This window comes from Macaca nemestrina, chromosome 7 (assembly GCF_043159975.1).
Source record: "Macaca nemestrina isolate mMacNem1 chromosome 7, mMacNem.hap1, whole genome shotgun sequence".
Classification (NCBI taxonomy): Eukaryota; Metazoa; Chordata; class Mammalia; order Primates; family Cercopithecidae; genus Macaca; species Macaca nemestrina.
This window is the reverse complement of record NC_092131.1, coordinates 84,701,856-84,728,903: the sequence shown is the minus strand read 5'-3', so window position 1 is coordinate 84,728,903 and position 27,048 is coordinate 84,701,856. Positions and strand designations below refer to the sequence as shown.

The 27,048-nt window shown below is 54.6% G+C and overlaps 3 protein-coding genes across 23 annotated transcripts in view; 1 reads left to right on the top strand and 2 right to left on the bottom strand.

Annotated features, from left to right (window-relative positions):
• LOC105499590 (thiamine triphosphatase) overlaps positions 1-7,412 on the top strand; it is a 47,203-nt gene extending 39,791 nt beyond the window's left edge. For 3 of the 5 annotated variants that reach the window (XM_011772245.2, XM_011772248.3, XM_011772250.3), the window contains 2 exons: positions 4,275-4,826; positions 6,529-7,412. In XM_011772245.2, the coding sequence (XP_011770547.1) occupies positions 4,275-4,826; positions 6,529-6,674 (698 nt within the window). In that variant the 3' untranslated portion in view covers positions 6,675-7,412. Of the gene's footprint in view, positions 1-3,411; positions 3,866-3,915; positions 4,114-4,274; positions 4,827-6,528 lie in introns of those variants that run through there. The other 2 variants (XM_011772247.3, XM_011772249.3) reach the window with 2 other exon arrangements.
• On the bottom strand, positions 7,402-16,554 carry LOC105499592 (adaptor related protein complex 1 subunit gamma 2). 16 transcript variants are annotated; one of them, XM_011772266.3, is made up of 22 exons: positions 15,659-16,554; positions 15,041-15,249; positions 14,493-14,617; positions 14,209-14,350; positions 13,993-14,089; positions 13,745-13,821; positions 13,536-13,631; positions 13,037-13,117; positions 12,475-12,573; positions 12,245-12,300; positions 11,963-12,076; positions 11,633-11,773; positions 11,501-11,555; positions 11,297-11,419; positions 10,420-10,509; positions 10,204-10,331; positions 9,878-9,982; positions 9,433-9,556; positions 9,217-9,352; positions 8,085-8,248; positions 7,768-7,866; positions 7,402-7,680 (listed from the first exon to the last, which is right to left on the bottom strand). In XM_011772266.3, exons 2-22 carry the CDS (start codon positions 15,242-15,244, stop codon positions 7,579-7,581), a joined length of 2,358 nt encoding a protein of 785 aa, XP_011770568.1. In that variant the 5' UTR covers positions 15,245-15,249; positions 15,659-16,554; the 3' UTR covers positions 7,402-7,578. The 16 variants fall into 16 exon arrangements, 15 of the variants coding, with proteins under 15 accessions (XP_011770568.1, XP_011770561.1, XP_011770566.1 ...); XM_011772259.3 differs by having other exon boundaries at positions 13,013-13,117; positions 15,041-16,554; XM_011772264.3 differs by having other exon boundaries at positions 15,041-16,554.
• Positions 16,555-17,456: 902 nt separating this feature from the next.
• On the bottom strand, positions 17,457-26,726 carry LOC105499593 (junctophilin 4). Of its 2 annotated transcripts, XM_011772279.3 has the most exons (7): positions 25,738-26,726; positions 25,446-25,571; positions 24,653-25,202; positions 23,279-24,050; positions 19,401-19,519; positions 18,528-19,060; positions 17,457-17,636 (listed from the first exon to the last, which is right to left on the bottom strand). In XM_011772279.3, the coding sequence occupies exons 3-7, from the start codon at positions 25,029-25,031 to the stop codon at positions 17,553-17,555; spliced, it is 1,887 nt and encodes a 628-aa protein (XP_011770581.1). In that variant the 5' UTR covers positions 25,032-25,202; positions 25,446-25,571; positions 25,738-26,726; the 3' UTR covers positions 17,457-17,552. The 2 variants fall into 2 exon arrangements, with proteins under 2 accessions (XP_011770581.1, XP_011770582.1); XM_011772280.3 differs by lacking the exon at positions 25,446-25,571.
• Positions 26,727-27,048: the final 322 nt, after the last annotated feature.

Genomic DNA, 27,048 nt, shown 5'->3' with positions numbered 1-27,048 from the left:
TCTGCCTCCTCCACGCGGTTACATAGTCCCCTGAGCTGGGTAGTGGGAGGTTCGGGCTCCTCCTCCTCATCTTCAGTTTATCAGCTCATTAAGTGTTCCTGCAATTTTTTTTTTTTTTTATTTTTTTGTTGTTGTTGAGATGGAGTCTCGCTCAGTCGCCCAGGTTGGAGTGCAGTGGCGTGATCTCGGCTCACTGCAACCTCCACCACTGGGTTCAAGCGATTCTCCTGCCTCAGCCTCCTAAGTAGCTGGGATTACAGGCAAGCACCACCACACCCAGCTAATTTTTGTATTTTTAGTAGAGACGGGGTTTCACCATGTTGGTCGAGCTGGTCTCCAACTCCTGACCTTGTGATCCGCCTGCCTCGGCCTCCCAAAGTGCTGGGATTACAGGTGTGAGCCACCGCTGCGTCCGGCCCATTTTTTGTTGTTGTTTTTTGAGACAGAGTCACTCTGTCGCCCAGGCTGCAGTGCAGTGGCATGATCCCAGCTCACTGCAACCTTCGCCTCCCAGGTTCAAGTGATTCTCCTGCCTCAGCCTCCCAAGTAGGTGGGATTATATAGGTGCCCGTCACCATGCCCTGCTAATTTTGTATTTTTAGTAGAGATGGGGGTTTCACCATCTTAGCCAGGCTGGTCTGGAACTCCTGACCTCAGGTGATCCACCAGCCTCAGCCTCCCAAAGTGCTGGGATTATAGGCGTGAGCCACCTCGCCCGGCCGCTCCCGTATTCTAATAACAATAATTTCTAAGATTTCTTGAATGCACAGGGACAGTTTCAAGCACTTTTACATATATTGTCTAGTCCTCTCAATCCCATGAGGTAGATACTATTATAGTCCCATTTTACAGTTGAGGAAACTAAGGCACAAATAAGTGAATTAACAGGCCCAAGGTCCAATGGCCAATAAGTAAGTGACAGCACCAGGATTCAAAAACCTCCATGGTCTGGGTCCAGAGCCCACACTAACTGCTATAGCCTACTTCTCTTAAACAACACAATAAAACCCTGAAGTTCACATGACAAAAAAGAGAAAGAAATGAACATTTTGAGTTTATACTATGTAACAGTTTATGACTGAATCCTCATAGGTAACTGTGGGGCAGACCACATTTTCTCAACGAAAAAGCAGAGGCTGGCTGGGTGTGGTGGCTCACGCCTGTAATCCCAGCACTTTGGGAGGCCAAGGCGGGTGGATCACCTGAGGTCAGGAGTTCAAGACCAGCCTGACCAACATGGAGAAACCCTGTCTCTACTAAAAATACAAAATTATCTGGGCGTGGTGGCATGCACCTGTAATCCCAGCTATTTGGGAGGCTGACATAAATAATTCCTTGAACCCGGGAGGCAGAGGTTGCGGTGAACCAAGATCACACCATTGCACTCCAGCCTGAGCAACAAGAGTGAAACTCCATCTCAAAAACAAAAACAAACAAATAAAAAACAAAAATCAGGCAGGTGTGGTGGCATGTGCCTGTAGTCCCAACTACTCAGGAGGCTGAGGCAGGAGAATCACTTGAACCTGGGAGGCAGAGGTTGCAGTGAGCTGAGATGCCAGAGTGAGACTCAGTCTCAAAAAAAAAAAAAAAAGAAAAAGCAGATGCTTAGGGAAGTAGAGTAGCTTGCCGATGGCCAAACATCTAGAAAGTGAAGCTGGGAGTCAACCCCAGGTCTGGCTCCGGAAACTGATCTTTCTGTTCAAATAAGCTGCAGCTTTTACCCCACTGGATTGGACCTTATAACACAAGGAAAAATTAGGTCTTCATCCCAGGTTAGCAAAACTGGAAAGCAAAAGATGGATGAAAAGCAGGCCCTAGGAGCTGGGGGTTGCTTCCCTCCCTAACCAATGGTGCTTAACATGGAGTGGGGCCAGGGGTTCACCCAAGCTATCCCAAGTTCAAGATGCCATTTGTTTATTTATTTTTACACAGGGTCTTGCTCTGTTGCCGAGTACAGGCAGTAGCAGGATCATAGCTCACTGCCCTTGACCTCCTGGGCTCAAGCTATCCCCCTGCTTCAACCTCCTGAGCAGCTGGGACCACAGGCATGCGCTACCACACACAGCTAACTAAAAAAAAAAATTTTTTTTTTTTTTAGAAACAGGGTCTTGCTATGTTGCCCAGGCTGCTCTCAAACTCCTGGCCTCAAGTGATCCTCCTACCTCGACCTCCCAAAGCGGTAGGATTACAGGTGTGAGCCAACGCACTTGGCCAAAATGCCATGTCTTTAAACCAGTGTCCTTCTCCTTATAATACCTCTCACTGGTCATGTGTTTCCAAAAACATACTGGGGAGAGGGCAGGTGTTGAGAACATGGCACTTCTCACCCATCATAGGAAGGAGTCCAGGAGTTAAGAGCCACAGTTCCTCAGGGAGCTTCCTCACATGGAAGGTCAGACATATAATTAGAGTCTCCAGATAACCATAATCCTCAGAGGGAGTAAGAAGGAATCATTTCTATTAATATTTTGTCTCCCAAAGCATTCAAAGGGTCAACCCCATGTTTTCCTGAATTTTATTTTTTGGGGGAGAGATGGAGTCTCATTCTGTCGCCCAGGCTGGAGTGCAGTGGCGCCATCTCAGCTCACTGCAACCTCTGCCTCCCTGGTTCAAGCAATTCTTATGCCTCAGCCTCTGGAGTAGCTGGGAACACAGGCATGCGCCACCATGCCTGGCTCATTTTTGCATTTCTAGTAGAGACGGGGGTTTCTCCATGTTGGCCAGGCTGGTCTCGAACTCCTTACCTCAGGTGATTCACCGGCCTCGGCTTCCCAAAGTGCTGGGATTGCAGGTGTGAGCAACTGCACCGGCCTTTCTGTATTCTAAATGAACATAAGTAGTTCCACACCTGACAAAAACTGCTTAGGGACCTCTGGAAACTGACACAAACTCCTCAGTCTAGCACTCAAGGCTTTTTCTTCAACTGCATTTCTAGCCTCGTCTTCTACTTACATACCACCCAGGTGCTCTCCAGTTTCTGGGCCTTTGCTTAGGCTAATCCTGCCTCCATCCAGGTCTCCAACTGTTGAAATTCCATCATATCTTTAGTTCCTGGCCAAATATCACTTTATTCTCTGACAGAAAGTTTCTCACCCACTCCTACCCTGAACGTTCATGCCAGGAGGTATTAGATCTCCTCTAAAACTCCAGAGTAGCTAAACTGGACTTTATTACGCGCTGCCCCCTGCTCCCTTCCCTCCCCCAATCCCCCGCCACCCGCCACCCGCCACCATTGCCACTGGCCTGCACTTAACTGGCTCTATAGCAGATATCTGCTGGACAGTGTGAATGGCTTGTATTCCAGGCCCATCTGCCTGCGTTGGGGGTGGGGCGGGTGGGTGTTGGAGATGGGACTGGGGCTTGAGCCCCTTGCACTCAACTCTCCCCGCCGCCCTGTAGCCCCAGTTCAGCTTTAGGCAGAGTACCGCAAGCACCAATTGCAGCTTTCCTGTCACCATAGCGACGGACGGGGCGAGAGGGCAAAGTCTCCCTTTGGAACTACATCTCCCATCATGCATCCGCGCCCCACGGTGCCTGGCTCAGCCTCTGGTCTGAGACCTGTACCAACCCCCGGGAGCCGTGCGGGGCAGACAATGAGGAGCAGAGCGCCAGGGGGCGGCCTCGCTCCCCTGGCCACCGCGGGGGTCGCGGCCTCCCATTACATAGCGTGTCTCTCGAGCCCTGGCCTGCTCTCGGCACCGCCACAACGGACCTAATATGGCCGCTGGTGCCGGGACCTGCCGGGCCCGCGGAGGGTCGGGACGAGGTCCGGGATCAGGAACTGCTCCCGGCATTCCTCGCGGGTGTATGGCGTGGGCTCCCTTCCCCCTCTCTGGGTCCCGCGAGGAGACTCTCGGGCTTTGAGGTGAGACCTGAGGTTCCGCTGGCCAGTAGTGTAGCAGGAAAGGGCAGGTCATCCCGGGTCGTGAGCCACTGGCCTCCTGGGGTGGGAGGGTGTAGAGAGGGGGGCGTTGAAAGGATACCCGCTACCCAGCCTGCTTTCTAGGGGGCTCTTTGGATTGAGGACATCAGCAGCAGTGGAAGGGATTTTACTGGAGACCTGTCACTGTCAGAACGTTAAAATACGACCGACGGGGCCTTAATGTCACCGAGGTAGAGAGAAAAGGGCAGTAGCCCTAGAGACTATTGCGACACACTGTGCCCCTCATAAGTTCTTCCAGGGAGGGGGTCTGTACTGAGTTGACGCCCCAGGAGCTGAGCATGAGGCTTTGCATCCTTGGGAACTCAGCAAACGTTTGTTCAACCAATTGCAGGTAGCATGGCCCAGGGCTTGATAGAGGTGGAGCGAAAGTTCCTTCCAGGGCCTGGCACAGAGGAGCGGCTGCAGGAGTTGGGGGGCACCCTGGAGCACCGGGTCACCTTCCGAGACACCTACTATGACACCCCTGAGCTGAGCCTCATGCAGGCTGACCACTGGCTGCGACGACGAGAGGATAGTGGATGGGAGCTCAAATGTCCTGGAGCAGCAGGTGTCTTAGGACACCACACGGAGTATAAGGAACTCACAGCGGAACCTACAATTGTGGCCCAGCTCTGTAAGGTGCTGGGGGCTGACGGCCTGGGGGCTGGAGATGTGGCTGCTGTCCTGTGCCCATTGGGGCTGCAGGAAGTAGCTAGTTTTGTGACTAAGCGGAGTGCCTGGAAACTGGTACTCTTGGGAACTGATGAAGAGGAGCCACAGCTCAGGGTGGACTTGGATACAGCCGACTTTGGCTATGCTGTGGGTGAGGTAGAGGCCCTGGTGCATGAGGAGGCTGAAGTACCAGCTGCCCTAGAGAAGATCCACAGGCTCAGCAGCATGCTTGGTGAGAGAGACAGGCCCTTTTGTGCTTTTCCTGCTCCCCACTTCTCTCTTTTGGAGGCACCCACTGGACCATGTAGTGGGGGAGGGCCTCTGGATTAGAAAAATTTTTTTTTTAAATAGAGATGAGGTTTTGTCATATTGCCCAGGCTGGCCTGGAACTCCTTAAGCAATTTGCCTGCCTCAGCCTTCCAAAGTGCTGGGATTACAGGTGTGAGCCTCTGCGCCTGGCCTGGATTATTTTTGTAATGGGAATTGTTTTAGCAATTTTCTAAGTTTGCTTACAGTTCTGTGAAATCTCATTTTCTCTTTAACAGTAGCTAATTTGGATTTAGTCCTTCCATGTGTCTAATCCCAGCCAACCGGTCTCATTTAGTTCTCATACCTATAGCCAGATCTCCTTCAGTTTCATTTCTCAGTTCCCTGCTTTGACTCTTCCTTCCCCCAATCTTTTTTTTTTTCTTCTTCAGTCACCACTCCTCCACAAGGAGGAGTAAAAAGCCTTTTTACAAAAGCTGCCCTCTGGCAGGCTCAGACTCAGGATCTTCCGATCATGAGACTGATGCACTGCCCACTACACCAAGAGTCCAACCAATCTTCTGTCCTTTTGTTTTACAGTTACCTAGATCCTTTTAATTTGTCCTTTCAGCTTTTCGTAAAGGGCAATAACATTATAGTTATGTGAGACAGTGGGGCATGATTTGGTAGATTTGTTCCCAAGCATAATTCCCTTGTAGACAGTTCATTCACACTAGTGTGGAAGTTTGCACCCCATGGGGCCTTACAGCCCTGCAGTGCTGTTTGAGCCCCCTCAGCAAACATACACTGAGTTCCTTGCTACATGCCTAGCACACTGTCAGGCACTGACAACAGACACCAGCAATAGGCAATTCCATTCTCACCTTACGATGTAGAGGTGAGAACTCTATGTGAATCCCACCCCATGGCTATAGCTTCCCTCCTCTTCTTTCTATAGCTCTTGGTTTCTATTTGTACATCTCTGCATGTGCTTCATTACTAAGCTTATGAGCTTTGGCCTGGTCTAGATGGGCTTTAATCTTTTTTTTTTTTTTTCTTTGAGACAGAGCCTAGCTCTGTCCCCCAGGCTGGAGTGCAGTGGTGCGATCTCAGTTCACTGCAAGCTCCTCCTCCCTGGTTCACGCCATTCTCCTGCCTCAGCCTCCCGAGTAGCTGGGACTACACGTGCTCACCAACACGCCCGGCTAAGTTTTTGTATTTTTAGTAGAGACGGGGTTTCATCACATTAGCCAGGATGGTCTCTATCTCCTGACCTCGTGATCTGCCCGTCTCGGCCTCCCAAAGTGCTGGGATTACAGACGTCAGCCCCTGTGCCCTGTGATGGGCTTTAATCTTGATTGTGGGACAGGGTAATAACTGAAATGAGCTGATGTTGAGGTATCCTTCATCTTCTTGGTGCCTGGGTGCCTCTTCGCCATTTCTCCTTGCTGGAGGAGAGGCTCAAGTGTGGCTTCTAGTCCCACTCTTGCCTGAAGTTGCTCTTTTAGGTCCCAGTTCCACAAGCAGGCAAGGAGTGGACTAGTGTGTTATAGAAGCTGGGTGGATGACATTCAGAACCCCAGTGTGGCTTTGGAAACATCCATGGGTCCTGGCTAGGTGGCCAGGGAGCAGAGTCAAAGTGCTTGTGGCTCTGTCCATTTCTCTCCTCGTTGTCCTTTTACCTGTAGGTGTGCCTGCACAGGAGACAGCACCAGCCAAGCTGATCGTGTACCTACAGCGTTTCCGGCCTCAAGACTATCAGCGCCTGCTAGAAGTGAACAGCTCCAAGCAGAGGCCACAGGGGACTGAAGATCCTGATAACTGCCTGGGCTAGGGGTGTCACTTCCTAGAATGGGAAGGGAACTCTGGGTCTAATGGAGTCCACTCCTGGCCCACTGTGCCTCTCCCCTCAGCGTCCCTTCTGACAGTGACTCCTCTCTCTCTAGCTCTGCCTGTTTCTTCCCCCTACTCTAAGCTACTCTTCCTTGAGCCCTCCCTGGCTGCTGCTGCTTCCCTCATCCGTCAGATGCAATCTGTGGGCCGCCCCTCTCCCCTGGCCGCTAAGCAGCCTCCATTGATTTCCGCTCGTGTTTATAGGATTTCCACTTAGCCGTGATCAGTAGTTAAGCACAGGAAAATCCCTTGCCACCCCCCTCCCTTGGTCGATGCCATTGATTCTGCCAGCAGCTCCTAAACCGCCTTACAGCTGAGTTAGACGATGAGGGGAGGCAGCAGGGATTTCCCTGCCTTGGGGTGTGGGAAATAGAAGCAAGTTGAGGAAATGGTTGGGAATCCCAGTTAGAACTCTAGAAATTCTAATCTGATTTTGCCACTGTGCCCAGCTCTGGCCCAGAGGGTAGAGTGCCGCCTGTAGAAGTTTGGGGCAAATTTGTTCCCTGACCTGAAGCGGGTTAGAAAGAACCAGCAGCCGCCCCATCCCCGCCCCTGTGTTGAGACAGGTTCTCAAGGTTCAGGGGAAGATGCATACCTCTTATGTAAGAATGCTTTTCCCTTGCTGTTATTCATACACATTTTCCACTTCAAATATACCCAAATATGGCTTTCCTCCCCTCTCAGGCTTTATTGGGCTTTATTTGTGGGAGAAGGGGGCTGGTCCCCAGTTTTTGCAGTGCAAAGCCAGAGTGCCACCTGCTGGTAGCCCTCAGGTGTAGGTTTCAAGCGGCTGAGGCCCGCTGGGGTTTGGGACACAGGAGAATTTCAGGCTGTGATGGAGACAGTTACTGCCACGATTCCACAGGCAAGTTGTTCACCTCAAAGATCTCCTGCACTGACTGGTGAAAGTGGTTGTAGGTGAGGCGCAGCTTTAGCCGCACGGGGGCCTAGGAATAGGAGAGCGGGGACCAGGGTTAGCACCCATGACTTCTCCTATCCCTGGGTCTTGTCCTGGGGGGACTCCTGAAGCTCACCTTGTTAGGATTGAGGATTCTGAAGAGCTGGGTGATAGGAAGGCCACCCCGAGCTGGAACTGTGTTCCCACTGGGGGCCTGCAGCTGGAGCTGGAGACTCTGAGCACAGGAGTTTAACAGAGCACAGTATGGCAGTAGGTGGGGCTCAGGCAGCTCCTCTACACCCAGTGGCTCCACACCCTTTTCCTGTAACTCCCCAAGTGCTGATCTCCAGATGACTCAATCGCATCTCACACTGTTTCCCACCCACCACCTCCACTTAGTGGCCTTTTCTCCTGGAGTCCCCAGGCCACCTCTGAACCCTGATCTTTACAAACCTTGGGCACAGCAGCCTGGCAGATGAAATCGGTGACATCACCCTCTGAGGAGTTGGTGGCAGTGGCGGTGATTAACAGCAAAGCAGGGTTTTCAGGGGGTCGAATGAAAGACAGATTCAGCTGTACTCCCTCACGCTCAAACACTTTGAGATCTGGGATGGGAGCTGGAGTAGGGAGACAGAGGCAGCTCAGTGTGCAGGTTTGAGAGAACATGTTTGTTCATTCAACAAAAATTGAGTGAACACCTACTGGCCCTGCACTACTCGAGAGGCTAGTAACAAAGTAGATATGAAGATGAGGCTGGAGCTTACTGTCTAATGGGGGAGAGAAACAATAAAAAAGGGCCGGGCATGGTGGCTCATGCCTGTAATCCCAGCACTTTGGGAGGCTGAGGTGGGTGGATCCCTGAGGTCAGGAGTTTGAGACCAGCCTGGCCAACATGGTGGAACCCTGTCTCTACTAAAAATGCAAAAAATTAGCTGAGTGTGGTGGGTTGTGCCTGTAGTTTCAGCTGCTTGGGAGGCTAAGACACAAGAATAGCTTCAACCTGGGAGGCGGAGGTTGCAGTGAGCTGAGATCGCGCCACTGCACTCCAGCCTGGGTGACAGAGCGAGACTCTGTCTCAAAAAATAAAAATAAAAATAAAATAAGCAAGGTAATTACAGACCATAATAGATGCTATGAAGGAAGTAAGTCATTCTAGAATAACTGGGGAGAACTGACTTAAATAGGAGCGGTAGGGGAAGGCATCTGACATTTTAGCTGAAGCCTGGAGTGAGAATGAGCTGGTCATCTGATGTGCTCGGGAAAGAACATTCCATGTAAAAAAGAACATGAAATGCCAAGGGTGGGAGGGTGTGAGGAGCTGAGAAGGGGGCAGTGAGTGGGTAGTGGGAAAGTGGTATAAGAAGGGCTGGGAAGGAAGCAGGGCCCTGTAGGCCAGAGAAAGAAGTCTGGAACAAAGGGAAGACAGGTGACCATGACTGACTTCATCCTTTTACCTCCTGAGATGGGGATGGGATGGGGGACACACAGGAAGAAGCAGGGTCCATGAGCCTCAGCCCTTGGCTTAGGAGAAGCAGCACATTTCCACCTACCTTCTCTAAGACATCTTCCTTTTGCTTAGGCTTACCTGGGGGTGGAGGTGCACAGGGAAGGTCTAGCAGGTATACCAGGGCACCTCCAGGGGAGGGGTCCAGAGGGGGAGGATGCTGGGCATCCCCAGAAGCCCCATCCAGGAGATCTAGCAGATCCAGGAGCTGTGAGGCCTGGCGGAAGGGACAGAAGGGGCAGGGCTGGGTATGAAGCTCAGCCTGTCTTCCTACCCCAGGGTTTCCAGCCTCCTCACCTGGGGCTCTGTGGGTGCTGGGGCTGCTTCTAAAAGTTGGGCTGCTGCTTTGCTTTCCTTTGCTTCCTCATCAGCTTGAGGGCCATCTCGCTCCACAAGAGGCATTTTTTCCAGGATGGCAGCCCTGAGAGGATGGAATGCAAGTGTGCCTCTGTGGTCTTTGGGCCTTTCACAAGAGGCATCTAGGATGATGACTAGGAACATGGAGCCCTGGGCACATGGTGGCTCAGAAGTTCCCTTCTGATTTCCTAAAATGACATGTTGTTGCTGATTTTCAGATGAGCAAGGAGGGTTGGAAGCCAGCTTAGCTTCAATTAACAGTGGGTGGGAAGCTCTCACCGTGGATGTGGAACACAGGTGAGGATGAGGCCCTTGTACCTACAAAAGGGCATTTGGGAGAGGGCAGGGGTTTGGGTCCCATGCTGCAGCACAGTGCTGGACACACCTCATGTGATCGTACTTCCGGAAGAGTGTGTCATACTCCACAGCCCGCTGTTGCAGCTCTACGTCCAAGCAGCTCCTGTAGATGGACACCACCTGGCGGATGCGGCTGGGCCAGTGTAGTATGTAAGTGGCAATGGCAGTGTGCCACTGCAGGATGTGGCAGGAAGGAAAGGCCCATGGAGCAGGGAAATACCCAGATTTGGCTCAAAAACAAGAACCTAAGGGCTTGGGGTTAGGGCGGGCTGGGTATATATGCCTGGAAAGAAACTCAGAAATGGGTGGGTCCAGTGAAAGGCCATCTCTCAAGGGGCTGGGACCCCTTCTTACTTATTGTCCCCTTGGAGGCGAGTGCTGAGTTTCATGAGGGCTGTGAGGGCATATCCTCGAGTGGCTGGCAGGGACATATGGGACTGCAGCACCTTTTCCAGCAATGCCAGTACTTCCTCTTCGTCCACCTTCAGACATGGATACAGTTAGTGACCCTGGTGCAAGTCCTGCCCCCCTGACGAGTCCCTCCTCAGTGTACCCCCAGTGAGGTCTCACCTGAAGGGGCTCAATCTCCTCACAGTTCCCCTCCAGCAGGAGGTCCCCATATTCCCCAATGCACCAGGCTGCCACCTGCACCAGTGGTTGCTACATGGAATAAGAAACTGCTGGGCTGGCTGGGCATGGTGGCTCACGCCTGTAATCCCAGCACATTGGGAGGCTGAGGCGGGAGGATCGCTTGAGACCAGGAGTTCAAGACCAGCCTGGGCAACATAGCGAGACCCCCGTCTCTATTAAAAAAAGAAAAAGAGAGAGAGAGAGAGAGAGAGAAACACTGCTGGGCCAGTGTCTGAGGTCCTCTCCCCACTTCCAGACATGGTAATATCCCTTTAGGCAGTACAGAGATGGTGGAGGGGGGTTGGAGGGGTGGGGAAAGGGAAGTTTGTTACCTGGCTCCCACTGCCCTCTGGTGGCCAAGCATCAGAACTACATGGCCTAACCACACAGGATGGAAATGTGAGAGGGTCCCTCCCTTGTGGAAGGTGTGGATGCTTTCTGCCCACCCTATTTAATTAACATGGAAGAGGGAGCTGTAGATACTGCCTGGCATCTGTTAATTCATTCAGCATTCAAGGTAATAATAAAACCTCATAAACACAAGAGCTTTAATCTCAAGGCAGCTCTAAGAGGCAGTCAGGGTACGTGGAGCATAAGGGAAGTTAGTCATCTGTAGTTACATAGCCAGGAGGTACCAGAGTCAGGATAAAAGCCCAGATGTTCTTAAAAACAGGGCTCTGTGCTTGGATGTCTTCTGCACTATGTAGGTAGCTGTGATCTTGAGAGAAAAATTGGAATCTAGTATAAGGAGGAGGCCGCCCAGGATGGGCAAGGGAGTGGTTGGGCAGCCCTAGGCCTGGGTAGGTGGGAATGATACCTGGGAAATGTCTTCTGCCAGGGCATTGTAGAGGCGGCGCACAGAGTAGGCATGTAGCTCCTGGGCCCCCCCAATCAGCTGGGTCAGGTTGGCCACTGCATCATCCCGCACATGGGTGCCTGCCTGGAAGGTGTGGGCATGGCCAAGTCAGTGTGGTGAATCTTGACCACTTCTGCCCAGCTCTCTGACTGGCCCCTGCCTCACCGTGGTCAGCACATGCAGGATGGTGTCTATGTGCCAGCGTTTGGTGGGAGCAAACCTAGGGGATATATGGCTCATCAGTCCTGGTACTGACCCTGCCCAGATTCTACCCTCTTCGACTCCTGGGCACCTCACCTTTCTGCAGCTAGCAGGATGCCTGAGGCACAGTCAGCCCGTAGGTCAGGCGGGCAGGACTCCAGAAAGGCCTGCAGCTCTTGCATCATGGCTCGCACATTGGAGCTATTTACCAGAGCCAGGCTTAGTTCCAGGGCCCTCCTGGCAGGAGAAAGAGGTTTCCATGCAGGTAGCCCAGGTTATCCTGGTCCATGCCTCAGCCCCTCTGCTTCCCCAGGGACCTGTCCCCCTTAGTCCTCTTACTCCAGCTGCTCTAAGCTGGCTCGAGTCTTGGCCACAAGGCACTGGGAACCTCTGCCCTGCCCTCCCGTCCCCTGTATCACTGCTCACCGGCTGAGGGAGGCATCAGTTTCCTGTAGACAATCCACCACAGTGGGCCGATGCCGCTGCACAGCACTGTGATCAGACTGCACCAGTCGAAGCAATGATGTCAGGGCTACATACCTGGTCAGGATGGGGGAGGTTCTATCACACCATGGCCATCAGCCCCCAGTCCCCATCCTGTCTTGAGTATAGGGGTAAGAGAGAAATGGATCAGGAAGCTCTGGAGGAAGGAGGGCAGAGGGCCAGGGGATCAGTGGCACAGCCTAGGTAGACAGTTGGGACTATTACCTAATGTTCCTGTCACTGTTGAGTAGGAAGCGGCCAAGAATGTTGACAGCTAGAACCTATGAGAGGCAGAAGCTGGGGTCAGCCAGGAAAGAAGCAACCTGCTCAGCCATTGAGGAGTGAGAACACATTGGCGCAACACGATGGGGCTAGGAGGAAGAAACCAGCAAGCAGGACCTGTGTGGGTGAGGTGGTGGGCGGGGCCATAGTGGGAGAGGCATAAGGGATGATACCCGTAGGCCAGCTGCAGAGCGGATATCCATGATGGTGAGTACTGTCTCAAACAGGACCGCATTCCCGGCATTTCGGCTGGTGTCTGTGTTAGTGGCCACCTGAGTGGAGGAGAGAGGAGATGTATCTGCTCAGGGCCCTCCTCAGGTCTCCGTTTCTTTTGATACAGGGTCTCACTCTGTCGCCCACAGCTCACTGCAGCCTTGACCTCGCAGGCTTAGGTGATCCTCCTGCCTCAGCCTCCTGAGTGGCTAGGACTACAGGCACATGCCAACAAGCCCGGGTAATCCTCAGGTCTCTTGAAGGACTCCAACATGTCATCTGTCCAGCCTTCAACCATCCAACAAAGTTCCCTTAGCCTCTACTATGTGCCAGGGCCAGCCTGGGCACTGGGGCAATAGCACTAAGACAGACTGTGTCCCTTCTTCATGGAGTTCACTGTCTAGAGGAGACGGAGAGGCAATGATATGGCCACTGCACAGTGAGGAGTCAAGTGAGGGGCACCCAGGGCTGGTGGGGTCTCCAAGCAACACAGCTAACCAGTGCCCTCCTCCCAGCCCCGACCTGGGCCAGCAAGTCATTCATGGTCTCACTGCTCTCCTCGTGGTTCCGGCCCAGGATCCGAAGCAGACGAAGTATCTGGACCTGAGGTTGGGTTGAAAATTGAAAGGTGAAGGGGTTCATAGGATAAGGAGTCATGGAGCTGAGGAGAAAACTCTAACATGGAGGAGAGCACTGTGAGGGTCTGGCTCGCTCCCTAGATCCTCCCCACACCTCCTCACCTCCACAGGTCCCTTGGTCCTGGGAGGGGAACAGAGGTGTCTGAGGCCAGGGGAGTTTAGGACAGGCTTAAAAAAAAATTGTTACCAAACTGTATTTTCCTGACTTTTAGGCATTCTCTCTCCCCTCACAGGTCCTGGGATGACCTGAGCAATCCTGTGCCTGCTATTCTGCTGCCCAGGACACTGAGAGGGCCAGTGTTCTCTTGGAGGAGACCACTGGTCATGGTCTTACTGCTATGCCCTCTCTGTTCCAGGGATACAGCAGTGAAAGGTCACCCCACCTGCAGGAAGGGGTCGCTGACTCCAGATATGCTGTGTTCTGTGGAGTATCCCGTTGTCACCAGAGTCCGGAGGATCTGTACCAGCTGGGGTACCACCTGGAGGGAGGGCACAACTTTGGGCATTTGTTCTAATCCTCTCCAGCTAAAGCCCCATTCCTTCCCCACTGACCCTCTCTTCAGGCCCAGGGCCTGCCCCTTCACCAGCCCACCTTTCGGAAGTGCCTGAGGGCTGCAGGGCTTCGTTCGCAGAGCTCCGTGATCAGCGTGATGGTGCCCAGCAGGATGCCTGGGGTCAGGGTCGGGGAAGTGAATGGTGGGGGCCAGGGGCAAGAGAGTCTATTGCGTGTGTGCCTGTGTGTGTGCGCTACCCTTCTCCTATGAGCTGGTGTTCCCATCCGATTTTCAATTCTTCTGTCCACAGAGCTGAAGCAAAGGATGGGGAGCCCCACAGCCTTACCATGGTGACGCTCGTGAAGCAGGTGGACACAGGGTGGGAGGAAGACGCTGGAGAGTTCAGGGACCTTCCGGATCATGTGCACTGCAGTCAGAATAGCCTGCAGAGGTCCGGGGCCTCAGACAGGGGTCAGAGGGGATTGACCCCTGCATCTACTACTATATGGCACACAGCAGGCAGTATCTGCAGGAGCAAGTGCCAGGAGTCCCACCATCTCACCTTCTTGCGCACGTAGGGACTGGGCTGCAGGAGCAGTTTCTCCACCTCTGGGGCCAGGTCTCGGCACATCTCAGCAGAGCCCATGGTGCTCAAAGTGCACAAGGCCAGGCCTTGTACTGGCTGAATCCCCTGGCTCAGGTCACTGCAGGGTTTGGGAGGACGGTCAGTCAAACCTCTGAGAAAATCAGTCCTTTTCAATACCCACAACAGGCAGTCCCCTGGGATTTCCAAGGTCCCTACTCTCCCATCTCCCTGATTCCAAGTGATTGCCAGAACCCTCTCACTTCTTGATGCTGTTGGTAATGAGCAGGTGGGCATCGTGCCTCTCATCCAATAGAAGCATGGCCCCCAGGTAGCCCACCCTCTTGTCTGTGAATCTGGAGGAGGCGATCAGTTTCAGGCACTCCATCTATAGTCAAGGGGGCAAACCAGGAAGAGGCAGGGGTGAAACCATAGACACTCACATCCCTGTTCCATCTTCCTCTTTAAAACCAGATTAACCTGTGGGGCATCCTATCTCATCACTCTCCCTTCAACAAGAGGAGAAGCTTAGGAAATTCAGGCGTTAGTGGGTAGGAGGAACTAGGAGTTGAGGAGGATGGGAGAGGAAAGGAGGATGTGCCTGCCCTAAACGAGGCTGGCCAGAGAATGAAGGGTTCAGGCCAGCTGATGACCAGTAGGGGTAGCAATGGGGAAAGAGGTTGCAGTGCAGCCTGTGATGACTCTGAAATTGTAGAATTTTAAAAACCAGGGCATAAACAGGTGAGAGAGTCCGTGACTCTGCCCCACTAGCCTTCATCAAGCTCAGGAGGGAGGTATTCCTGGCCAGTACCTGTCCAAAGTGGGCGGGGTAGCCCAACATGTGGACGTAGAGCAGTTTGGCCAGCTGCCGGTGCCTGTGCACTGGGTCCCCATCGCGGAAGGAGGCCCGGATGTGGGCGCACTCCTTTTGGATCACCTCCCGCTCCTGGGCCTGAGTCTTGGCCCCGCGAATCTCTTCGATGAGGTCCTGAAGCTTCAGCGAAGGCGCCACCATTCTGACTGGCAGAGTCCGGGAGTGAAGAAACACTCTCTGGCCGGGCGTGCCTGGGTTTTCGGCCCAGGCGCGTCCTGTGTCAGGACCCTAAGAGCCCAGGTCCCACAGGTACCCTAAAATTGCTCCCGCATTTTACCTTTCCCGAAGTAGGTCTCCAAATTCCGCGACCACCCCACCGCCCGAGAAGCCCACTACGCATGCGTCGACACCCTACCGGCGCCCCTTCCTATTGAGCATGCGCTGGAGCCCCACCTATTTCTCCCGTTTCCTCCCCCTACCTGGTACCCCATCCCTAGCTTAGCCATTGCTTTCTTTCCACGACCCTCCGCTGTTTCTTCCGCGAGCTTCCTCCCCCGATTTCCATCTCAGGCAGCGGCAGCGACAGCCTGCCTACCCCCAGGACTCCAGCCTCACCTGGCTTCTGCCTCAACTCCGCTCCTCTGCCCCCCAGCGCTTCCTGGTACGGGGCCGAGCAGGGGTTGGTGATCCGTGCGGTCCTTCCCTCTCCCCGCCTCCACCACGGGACCCCGCCCTCCTGGGCCGACTGCAGAGCCTTCCTGGATCCTCTGACCTCGAGCCTCAGGCTTTAGCGGACAGACAGCATGATAGGCCTGGAGTTCTTCAAGAGGCCTCCTCGCACATCCTCACCACCCGGAGAGCCTCAGTTTGGATTTGAAGCCATCGCACCCCAAAGGAGATGACAATCCCCCCCCTTTTTTGAACTTTTTTATTAATATATTTTTTTTTTGTTAAATTTCTTTGTATTTTTTTCCTGCAAGACTTGGTGTTGGCGGCACTGTTGTAGTTTAACTTCAATCCCAAATTCCATGAAATAGAAATCAGAAGTAAAGGTTGAGAGGGGAGGAAGGAGGGAGGCAAGCCAAGGAATAAACAGAGTTTGACTAGAAAAAAAGAGGGTATGTGTGGTGGGCATTCCCGGGCAAGGCCATTCCTTGAGGGAGGGGGTTGGCAGGCAGCTTGCCTCTGCCTCATGCAGGGGAGGGAGGAAAGATCCCCTGGGGACCCTACAGTCCCCTCTTCCTAGGGCTTCCTGCTCCCAGGGGAAAAGCTAATACCAGAGAGGGATCAGCCACAACCTCAAACAGGGCTCTCCACCCACCTGTCACCCAGGTTTGACTCCCACCTCTGCCCTGCCTGGGAAGCATGTGAGATCAGCTTTCTTTGATCCCCTCCTTCTGTTGTTTTCCCATTTCACAAGATTCTGATGTGAAGGGGGAAGGGACATAACCCATTTTGAGACTACTAAACTTGTCACAGCTTCTGCTTCCTTGTGAGCTCCTGTTATCTTGTCTGGTCCTATCCCCAAGAAGTGCCTCCCCCGACCACAACTCCCAGAGTTGGGGTGTGGGGGCCTTGCTCAAGTGCCTCTAACCCTCTGCAGTAGAAATGTCTTCTTCAGGCCCCTTAGGAATTTAATCAAAGGCCACAAGTGAGTCCAGACCAACCAAATAAACTATTGTGGGGGAGACAGAAGGGTGGGAGAAGGCAGTGGCAAAGTCTGGGCGGGGTGGACTTGACTGCATTGGATATTCTCTGTTCCTTTACACGTTGCTCTTGGCATGGCATGCCACCAGAGGGGGCTGGAGGAGGGGCTGGCCGATGAGGAGAAAAAGACGGAAATGGTAGGGAGTTATTCTACTTTTCACTTCCCTTCTCTCCCTCAGGGAAGGATGGAATTGGGCAGGAACCCAGCTCAGTGCTTGGAGGTGAGCTAATAGCCTCCAAGATTAGAGGTGGAGGATGTACCTCCTGCAGCTTTTTCACTAGGCCTCAGAGGGACAGCAGGCCCCTCAGGCTAGGGAGCCACAGCAGCGCAGCCAGTCCCTTGCCCGGCATTCAATCACTCCTTCTTCATTTTCTTCCTCCTCCTCTCCATTCAGCTTCCAGGAGTCTCCTTAGGACACCAAACCCCCACCCGCATCAAAGTTGAGGTCTAAAGAAAAGGTGGGAGGGCGTGGGGCAATGGTCTGACTTAGATTTGTGTGTCTCAGAGAAGACAGCAACTCTGAGAGAGAAAAGCCCTTCATATGTAAACAATCTAGAGAAAGAAGGGGTTGGAATGGGGAAGGGAGTGAGGAATACAGAGACAGATCCAGAAGAAATGAGATAATCTGAAAGAAGAGAGGGAAAGAGAAAGCGAGAGAAAAAAAACAAAGGAGCACAGAAAAGAAAGGAAGAAGAGAAAGAAAGATAGGAAAAACAGCCAGGAAGAGGAGAAGAGAAAAAAGGCAGGTCAAAGGGGTGAAGAGGCACGCAACCAAAGCCAGAACCAGGCCAGGAAGTAGCCTCAGGTGAGGAGCTGGGAGAACAGGAACGCCAGGCTGAGGTCCAGGAGGGCCACGGCTCCCACCACCAGGGGGTTGGCAGCTCCCTAGAGAGACAGAGGGGGAAGCAGACTCAGTCCCCAAGGACAGTGCCCACCTTCCTGCCCTGGCTGAGGTGGCAGAGCTGAAGGGTCTCAGGTACCTCCCTGCAGAGCCTGGAGCAGGGGGATCGCCAACATTTGTTTTGGATTGCAAAACCCTGTCTTCTCCCAGGCAGGACCCCACCTTTCCTCTGGCACCTTCAATACAGGGACAGCCCTTCCACCTCCTCCCTCTAGTCCCCTCCCATCAGCATATCATGTGTCCCAGGCAGGAGGTGCCTGGCCTTAGTAGCAGACATTGGCAGCAGCAGGCAGTACTGCAGCAACGCAGAGGGATGAAGGGGTGAGGATGTGGTTGCTAGGAAACAGAAGGCCTAGAGCCCAATCAGAGTAGAGGGTTCTAGGGACACTCCACCTCTCCCGGTTTTCTGCCTTCTTCCCTATTTCATCTTCTTCCCAGGAGAGGGAGGGAGAGTCAGGGTAGGGAGGGAACAATCTTTTCCTTTTTTATTTCTGGGCACCAAAGAGAGAAAGTGCGGAGGTGGGGGTGGGGGTGGAGTAGGAAACTCAGAGCTGGAAATGATATGGAAGGAGAACGGGGGAAAAATATTCTGGCTCTCCCATTGATTATTAGTTTATAACCCTGGGCAAGTTACTCTAAGTGCTCTGGGCCTCAGTTCCCCCATCTGTCAAATGAGGGAGTAGGCTTGTAGGCGTGTAAGGTTCCTTCCAGCTCGAGCACCCTCTATTTTTTTGAGGTGGGATGTGGTCCAAGACTGGCCAGGCAGAGGAAGCCGAGTGGAGATAAAAAGCCCCCTGGCGATCAGACAGGTCTGGAAAGGGTGGGAGGCAAGGCTTTGGGAGAAGAGGACACACAGCAGGGACAGAGGATCTCACCGGCTGGGCAGGCCTCTCGGTTGCAGCAGGCTCCCCGAGTTCTTCTGTCAGGCACCCAGCATCAGGACCCCTCGAGGACGAGCCCCTCAGGACCAGCATAGCGATGGGCTCAGGCTCCGTGCCTGCTGGGGCCCTCAGCAGGGGCAGGGGCTCTTCATCCTCCCCCTCCTCCTCTCGAAGACTTCCTGAACTGTCGCTGCAGCCTCCAAGGAGTGGGGAACCATCTCTGGGCCCCGGCCCTTGCATCCCAGCCTCATCCTCAGCCTCATAGCCAGCTAGTTCCTCTGCCTGTGCGCCTGGCCCCCCCCACTCCTCAGGCCAAGCTTTGGGGCTGGAGAAGGGACCCTGGTCCCCTCCAGGAGGCAGTGGGCTCCGGCAGGCAGGGGGTCGCCAGGGTTGGCGGGAGGAGGCAGGACTGCTGGGCAGTTCAGGGGATCCCTCTGAGGGAGTCAGTCCGTTCTCATACACCCCAGGGCTGTCCTCATCCAGGGGCTCCGTGTCGGAACCTTCTGAGTCCTGCCTGGGTCTGCGGCCTGGGTAGGGATAGCTGAGAATCAGAGGGGCCTAACTGGCCTTGGACTGGAGTGGCTGCAGCTTTATTCCTGACTGGGCACTTCCCAGGACTTTGGAATTCCCAGGCTCATAGCCTGTCACTGCCAGACTCCAAACCCCCCATTAACCTATTGCATACATTCCCAAGTCCCACTCCCCAGACTACCAGGTCTGGCCCCCACCCTGTGTTCCTTGCACCCTCATTCCTTGTTTTTTCCCATCCCCGGTTCCCTTGCAGGGCTTCTCATCTGTTTCCCCACACCTGAGTCTCTCTAGCTTCCTAGGGGCCTCACTCCCCTCCCCCCAGCTCCCATGCCTCACCTGGGGCCTCTAGCATGGGCTGCAGGTCCTGGGCTATCAGTTTGGCCATTCGAGCTGCCTCCACAGCCTTCTCAGCGACACTGCTGGCTGCCACTGCCTTTAGGAGGGCGTCTGCTGCCCTGTTGGATCCAGAGACAGGGACTTAGCAGACCTTCCCCCACTTCAAATTAGCCCCTGCTTAGATGCTCCAGCCCCCTAGCCCCATCCCCTCTATATCATATCCTCCTCTCTTCTGGAGTCTTCACCCTTCCCCACACTCTGCCAGCTGCTTCCCTTCCTGGCAGGCCAGGGCAGCTCCCATTCGGTTTCCTCCCCCTGACCTGGGCTGCATTTGCCATCATCACACCCTCCTGCTCCTCTCACAACCTTCTACTGCTACGTCCTGTACACTTCTTCCAGTTGCAAGGGCCAGGACCTCCTGGAACTCTGTCATTCCATTCCTGTCCTGCCTCCCTCCCAGTGACAGTTGAGACCTCACTCTTTTAGCACATCCCCTGCAGTCCTGCTTGGTGCTTACGAGCTATACCTACCACCTTCTTTGCAGTTAGCACCTCCTCTTGTTACTAACCCCTCTCACCCCCTGGAGTCACAGGCCTCTCTGTGGGGTCCAGCGCAGGGTCCTGTACTTTGATCCTCCCGTCCAAGCAGCTTTGTCCCTGCCCCATTCCCTTGTTCAGAGCCACTGTCTCCCTCATGTTAACAGTCTCTACCTCCCTTTCCCTTTCTACCATCTCTTTTCCTTATTATTAATCCTATCTCTACCAGTGCAGATTTCCTAGCATGAGAATTTCCTATCTTGCGTTCCTTCGGCCTCTTCTGTTATCACATTGTTCTTTACCCTGTCACTGCTACCACCCCACTGCCCCCGCTCATGCTTTTCTGAGCTCTGGAACTGGAGTAAGAGTGGGTCTCCCCTTTCAGTAATGATCCCGTCCCCTCTCCCTACTAATATGCATGCTTTCTCACCATTGCGACTACACTTCTGGCTAAACCCTTAGTCTCCCTTCCACACCCCCTCCCACTTTCCCTGCTCCTTAGGTGCAGGCAGTCTGGGAGTCTGATCAGTCTTTCCCCACTGTTGTTTCTCAGTTCTCCCTCTGATGTCAGATGCTTCATCAGTTTTCTCTTCCCTTTCACCCTCTGCTATTAATCATAGATGCCTTGTCCTTAAATGAGTTCTGTAATTCCGAGGGTAGGACACAAAGGAGCTGAGAAAGAGTCAGTCAGATGAGCTTGCCGTGGGCTTGAATGGATCACACCCCATGACTTCCTCTGGTCACAGGCCTGTTCTCTCTGGCTTAGGAAGGCAGTCTGGTATGGGGGTGGGGAAGAGGATGGTGATATCTACTGTGCACATTCTTAGTCCATAGCTTCTTATTTATGTTCTTTGGGAGCTATGATTAGTCCCTTCTCCTTAAACCTGGTGGGTCAAAGATCTTTAGAGCCTGTTGGGAGGGATCTCAGATAACGTGGTTCTTCTGTCTTAGAGACTTTCTGACTCTATATGACTAGCCCTGTCCTGAAACTGAGCTGGTCTCAGGGTGCACAGCAGGCATATGTGCAGTCTCCTGCCTCTGGCCTTTCAGTGGGGCAAAGTCAAGGAGAAGGTGGACAGGGCTGTCAAGGGCACCTGTTGAGCCATGAGCATGAGGATCATGGTCTTGGGTTGTATTGAGTTATTTTGGTGGCCTGAAACTGGTGCACTGATGAGGCCTGTTTTTGTATATGAAGAGTATGGATGATCAAGTCCTATTCAGTAGACTTAGTCTGTGCTCAGGCCTCAGACTCATGCCAGGGTCAGGCTACCTGGCAGAGGCACCTGCTGCTGAGGCTCTGCTGTTTCCATGGCAGCTGGCAGCCAATCAGGATTGCCAGGCCTGTTGCTGGGGAGATCAACCAACCTCCTCCCACTGCCTGATCCTCTAGTTACTGAGATCAGTTTTTCCTGCACATGTCTCCACCCTATCTAGCCTAAAATGTTCCCTGGTGCTCTGCCCTCCCCCTTCCCTGGCTTAAGGCCCTGGGCTCTAACATCCAGACTCCCAGACAGATCTATAGATGCACATTCTCTGACTCAAACGTCTACTCTGCATTTGGCATGTTTATATTCTTTCTTTCTCTCTCTCTCTCTCACACACACACATACACACACACTCACTCACTGTGTCACCCATTATACAAACTCATTTAAGCATATCTGGACATATCCTGATCTCTGATCTCTGAAGAAGTCTCAAATTTAAATGAAATCCCCCATCCCTTTAAAAGAAAATCCAATATGTGAATATTCAAATATGTGAGTTGTATAAATAAGGGGTCTATGAATCTCATTACAAGTGGATTTTTGGCTTCTTTTAGATTTTTTTTTTTTTTTAGACTGGCTTTCGCTCTTGTCACCCAGGCTGGAGTGCAGTGGCATGATCTCGGCTCACTGCAACCTCCGCCTCCCAGGTTCAAGTGATTCTCCTGCCTCAGCCTCCCGAGTAGCTGGGATTACAGGCACCTGCTACCACACTGAGCTAATTTTTGTATTTTTAGTAGAGATAGGGTTTTACCATGTTGGCCAGGCTGGTCTCGAACTCCTGACCTCAGATGATCCACCTGCCTTGGCCTCCCCAAGCACTGGGATTACAGGCGTGAGCCACCGTGCCTGGCCTTCTTTCAGATCTCTGCTATCTAATTCAGTAATTACAAACCATTTGTGGCTATTAAGCATTTGACATGTGTCTAGTCTGAATGGAAATGATGTGATTTAAGTGTAAAATTTAAGGGGCAGTCCCATGCTGCCCACCTTGCTGCTCACCTCGCTGTGCAGGGAGCCTTGCTTGCTGCCCAGGGAGTTGCAGATTTCAAAGACTTAGTTCAAAAAGAATTTGTAAAATATCTTAATAATTTTACACTGGTTACCAGTTGAAATGATAATATTTGGATATATTGGTTTAAATAAAAATATTATTAAAATTCATCTCACCTGCTTCTTTTTATTTTCTATTCCTTTGTTTGTATGGTTTTTTATTTTTTAGAGACAGGATCTTGCTATGTTGCCCAGGCTGGTCTTGATGGGCTCAAGTGATCCTCTTGCCTCTCAAGTAGCTGGGTCTACAGGTGTGTGCCACAATGTCTGACTTCTTTTTATTTTTTAATGTGGTTACTAGGAGATTTAAAACTACCTATTTGGCTTATATTATATTCCTGCTAGACAGCACTGCTTTAGATAGCAAGGTTCCTGATGCAAGGAAATGTAATTTGATTTACATAAAAGTTTGATTTACAGGGAAGCCTCTTCCCTTCAAACCTCCTATCAGTTGGGTAAAAGAAGGCAGAGGGGGCAAAACTGGGAGAGACTATGTTTTCAGGTGGATAAGTCAGCAGTACAAATTAGACTTCCCAAAGGCCCAAGGCTGAAATGGTGTCAGGCTGGGATGTGGTTAGGAAGGGACAGTCCCTCTTCCACCCAGGGCTGATGCTCCCAGCCTGAGGCCTGAAGACTGGATCAGCTGCAAGAGGAGGAAGACTAGGGACATGTTTTGAGTTCCAAGAGATTTCTGGGCCTGCACAAAACAGGTTCCTTGCTACTCCCACACACAACAATGGATTCCATAGACACGTCTCCACACAAAAGACACCGAGACACATTTACAGTCTTACACCACCTCCCTCAAATACCCAGCTACCCACAGTTACACCCACATCCACCTGTAGCCTCGGATATAAACACCGAGAATGCCCAGGGCTACAACTGCCTGGCCTTAGGCTTGCTATTCCCCACCAAGCCCTAGGCCTTAGGCCTTGGTCCTCCCTTAGGCACACCCCCCTTCCCGGTCCCCAGCGCACCCCCTCCTCTTAGTCCAGCTTTGCCCTCTGAACTGGACGCCCACCTGGCAGCGGCGACCTCCTGGCGCTGACGGGCAGCGCTCACGGCTCGACGGGCGCCCTCGACAGCCCTGTCCACCTTCTCCTTAACTTTGCCCCGCCGAAGGGCCAGAGGCAGGAGGCTGCGGACGCGCCCTCCGTGCACCAGCCGGTTGCGCTTGTACTTGCCCTCCTCGCGGGAGCCGTCGGGGCGGGTGGTGCGTCCGTAGCCGTGCCGCCGGTTGCCCAGCCACTCGCCCTCGTAGCGCAGCCCGTTGGAGCGCTGGCTCACGCCGAAGCCGCTGCGCCGGTCTGCGCGCCACTCGCCCGCGTACACTTCTGTGGCCGAGCCCTCGATGAGGGCGGGCGGTGCTGCGGCCGGGGGCCCGCTGGCCTCCGAGCCGGGCGGTCCGGTGCTGCCCACCTCGCTGCTCACCTCGCTGCGCAGGGAGCCTCGCTTGCTGCCCAGGGAGCTGCGACGTCCGCCCGCTCGGAGGCCACTGAGCAGCAGCGAGCGACGAAAGAATCCGCCGGTCGCCGGAGTGCGCTTTCGGGAGGACGCGCCGTCGGCGTCCCCGGGCCCGGCCAGCACGAAGCCGCCCCGGGAGCCCGAGGCGGGGCTGCCTCCCTCGTCGCCCGGCAGGGGCAGGGGTGGGGGTGGCGTCGGGGGGTCGCTGTGGCCGGAATCCAGGGAGGTGCGGCGGGGTGAGCGCAGCAGCGCCGCCTGATGGTAGGGCACACTCTGGCGCACCCCGTAGCCGTGGCGCTTCCCGGCCTGCCACTGGCCCTGGTAGGTGCCTGCGGGCGGTGGAGGGGTGGGAGAAAGAGTCAGGCCGTGCCGCTGGGCTCCTTGCGCCCCAAGTCCCAAGCCCCCCTGGAAGCCCAAGCGTCAGGCGGGAGAGGTGGAGGCGGTTAGTGTGGAGGTCGGGGAAGGGCACTGGGAGCCGGGGACAGGCCAGGCTGGGCGGGAAAGTGTGGAAGAGCAGAATGAAGACGGGCAGGTAGCAGGAGCCCTACGTAGATTTTGGCAGTGCGGGTAGACAGGGGAAACGGGGAGGGCCCGGCAGGCGTGCGAAGGACAGGCCGGTGGGGGCGTTTAGATAGGCAAACAGGACTCTGAGTGGCACGCAGAGAGCAGAGGTGTTGGGGACAGGCAGGTAGAGAGGGAGGTGTGAGGACAGGCAGACAGGGAAGGGGTGAGGGAGAAGCGAGCAGGAGACAGACAATTAAGGAAAGCATAATCATCGTGGGAGAAAGCAGAAATTGGGGCTGGAGGTCACATCGATGTGGGGCGGGGGACAGATGGATGGGCGCAGGGGCGCAAATGGAGGGCGAAGGCGCAAGGCTAGGGAAGGCGCACGCGGACGAGCAGACAGACACTAGTGGGCCGGGTCCCGCACCTCCGTCGGAGTAGGTCTCGGTGCCGTAGCCGTCCTGGAAACCGTCCTTCCAGAGCCCGGCGTAGCGCAGGCCGGACACGCTTTCCCACACGCCGCTGCGCCCCTTCAGCCCGCCCAGCCACTCGCCGCGGTACGTCCAGCGGCTCTTGCGCTCCACGCCCAGCCCTTCGCGCTTGCCTTGCTGCCAGTGGCCCTGGTAGCTGTGTCCACCGGGCCCCGTGAAGACGCCCAGTGACTCGAAGCCGTGTGCCCAGCAGCCGCTGTACTCGCCCTGGGCGCCGGGGCCCGTGCACACGCCGTAGCCATGTGCCCGCCCCGCCTCCCAGCCCCCCACGTAGCAGCCCCCGTCGTCAAAGTCGAACTTGCCCCCGGGGGACATGCATGTAGTTGGCGCGGCCTCAGCCCCCCGGCGGCTCAGCGCATCCTGGGGCTGGAGAGCCGGCTGGGGGCCTTGGAGCCGGGCGAGGTCTGGGGGCGGGGGCAGTTAGACCGGGGCCGGGCGGGGGGGCCCCAGCGAGGGCAGGCAGGGCCGGACCCTCATCCTGAGTGGCTGCGGAGAAAGAGGGAGGGGGGCAAGTGGCGAGAGAGGCCCCTCCTCTTTGCCCGCCGCTCCCTGGCCCGGTGGCTCGGGGCATCAGCACCGCCCCCCAATCCACCCCCCTCCTTCGGCAGCATTTTCCAGCAGCTCCCAAGCTTGGGGGGCATGTGGGCTTCCCCCATTTCTGTTTTTGTGGAGCGGGCCCCTCCCAGGACTTGGGGCCCCAACCCCAAGCGGGAGTCCCAATTCTCCAACCTAGAACCCCGAAGTGTCGAGTGTGGATGGCAGTTTGGGGGTCCTGAGAGGGGGCTGGGCAGAATCGTAGGGCACCCGTTTCCCTGGCTGCTGTCAGGACCCCTCTGTCCCGGTTCTTCGGCGTCTCTGGCAAAGGGATGGGGGTGGGGGTAGAATATGTAGCGGGGAGATCGGACCAAGGTGGGCAGACGGTTTTTCGGGGGCAATGGATGGGGCCCAGGGGAGGCTCTGCAGGGGAAAGGCCAGGGTGGGGACGGGCAGAGAGGCAGAAGGGAGGGGGCAGGCTACTCACCATGTGGGCTGGGGCTCAGGCTGCCTCCCCGGCACAGCATCCATGGCAGGATACCTCCACTCCCACCTCGCCCGGACAAGCCAAGCCCCCTCCCCTTCCGGAGAGACTGCTCCAACCCAGAGAGGAAAGGTGGGGGAGTCCGGAGAGTCCCCTCTCTCCCCGCTGGAGGAGCAGGCTGGGTGGGGGGGGCGAGGTAGTGGCAGGGGTGGGGGAAGATGAGAATAGTGTAGGGGAAAAAATCTGCCTTGGATGGAGATAGGGAAGAAGAGCTGGGAGCTGGATGCAAAGGGGGAGGGGGCTATCAAGAGGGGGTGTTTTTATTATTTTTTTCTTCTTATGGTTGGGAGAGGAAAAATAAATCAAAATTCCGATTCCATCCCAGCACAAATCAATGTTTGCTCCATCCCAGCATCACGGGGGAGGCTGGGCCAGGCAGATTTAAAGGGGCAGGGAGAAAAGAAAAGAGAAGAGGGTGGGTAGAGGAGGATATGGTGAAGAAGAGATAGAGGCAGTGATGCGGGTGGTGGTGGGGTCCCCAAGCAGAAAAGGATGGGTGTCCGCTAACCCTTCGGTGAGGGAGGAGGCAGGCAGAGAGGAGAAGGAGATGCACTGAGACCCCCAGGGAGGAGAGAAATCCTGGCATGCGGGCTAGGAGTGGGGCGAGGCGGAGGGGAGGGAAGAGGAGCGAGGGGGAGGAGACTGAGTTGAAGATGGGGAGGCAGGGGGAGGCCGAAGCCGGGCGGGGGAGGAGAGATGCTGGCGAGGCTGAGAGAGGGTGAGAAGAATACAAAGAAAGAGGTGCAGGGGTGAGCACTAAGGAGGGGGGAGATGCAGCCTGAGAGGGAGGAAGGCGGGGAGACCCATTCGGGGGCTGGGGAGGGATGACAAGGAGGAGAGAAGCAGGGGAGGAGGGAAGAAGGGGGAAAGAAATAGATATGGAGACTGAGAGAGAGAAATAAGGCTCGTGAAGGGAGGGAGAAAGCTCTGCAGAGGGAAGGGCAGGCGTGGGTATAGAGATCCAGGCAGGAAGAGCCCAAATAGAGGCAGGAGGGCCGGAAGTGGTGTTTGTGGGGCCCTAGGGAGAAAGATGAACCTGCCAGCTGCTTGGACTGAAGCCAGAAAGCTTTGGGGCATGGATGCAGGTGTCCACTGAGTCCACTATCTTCCGGAAGAAACCACTGGAGGGGGACCAGGAGGCTCACGCTCTTGCACTTTCTGAAGAAGGCAGAAATGGGACCTTGCTAGGAACGCGGGCCCCATCGATGCTTCTCTAGGCCTCCCCATCCTCCATCCCCACCACCAATTTCTCCC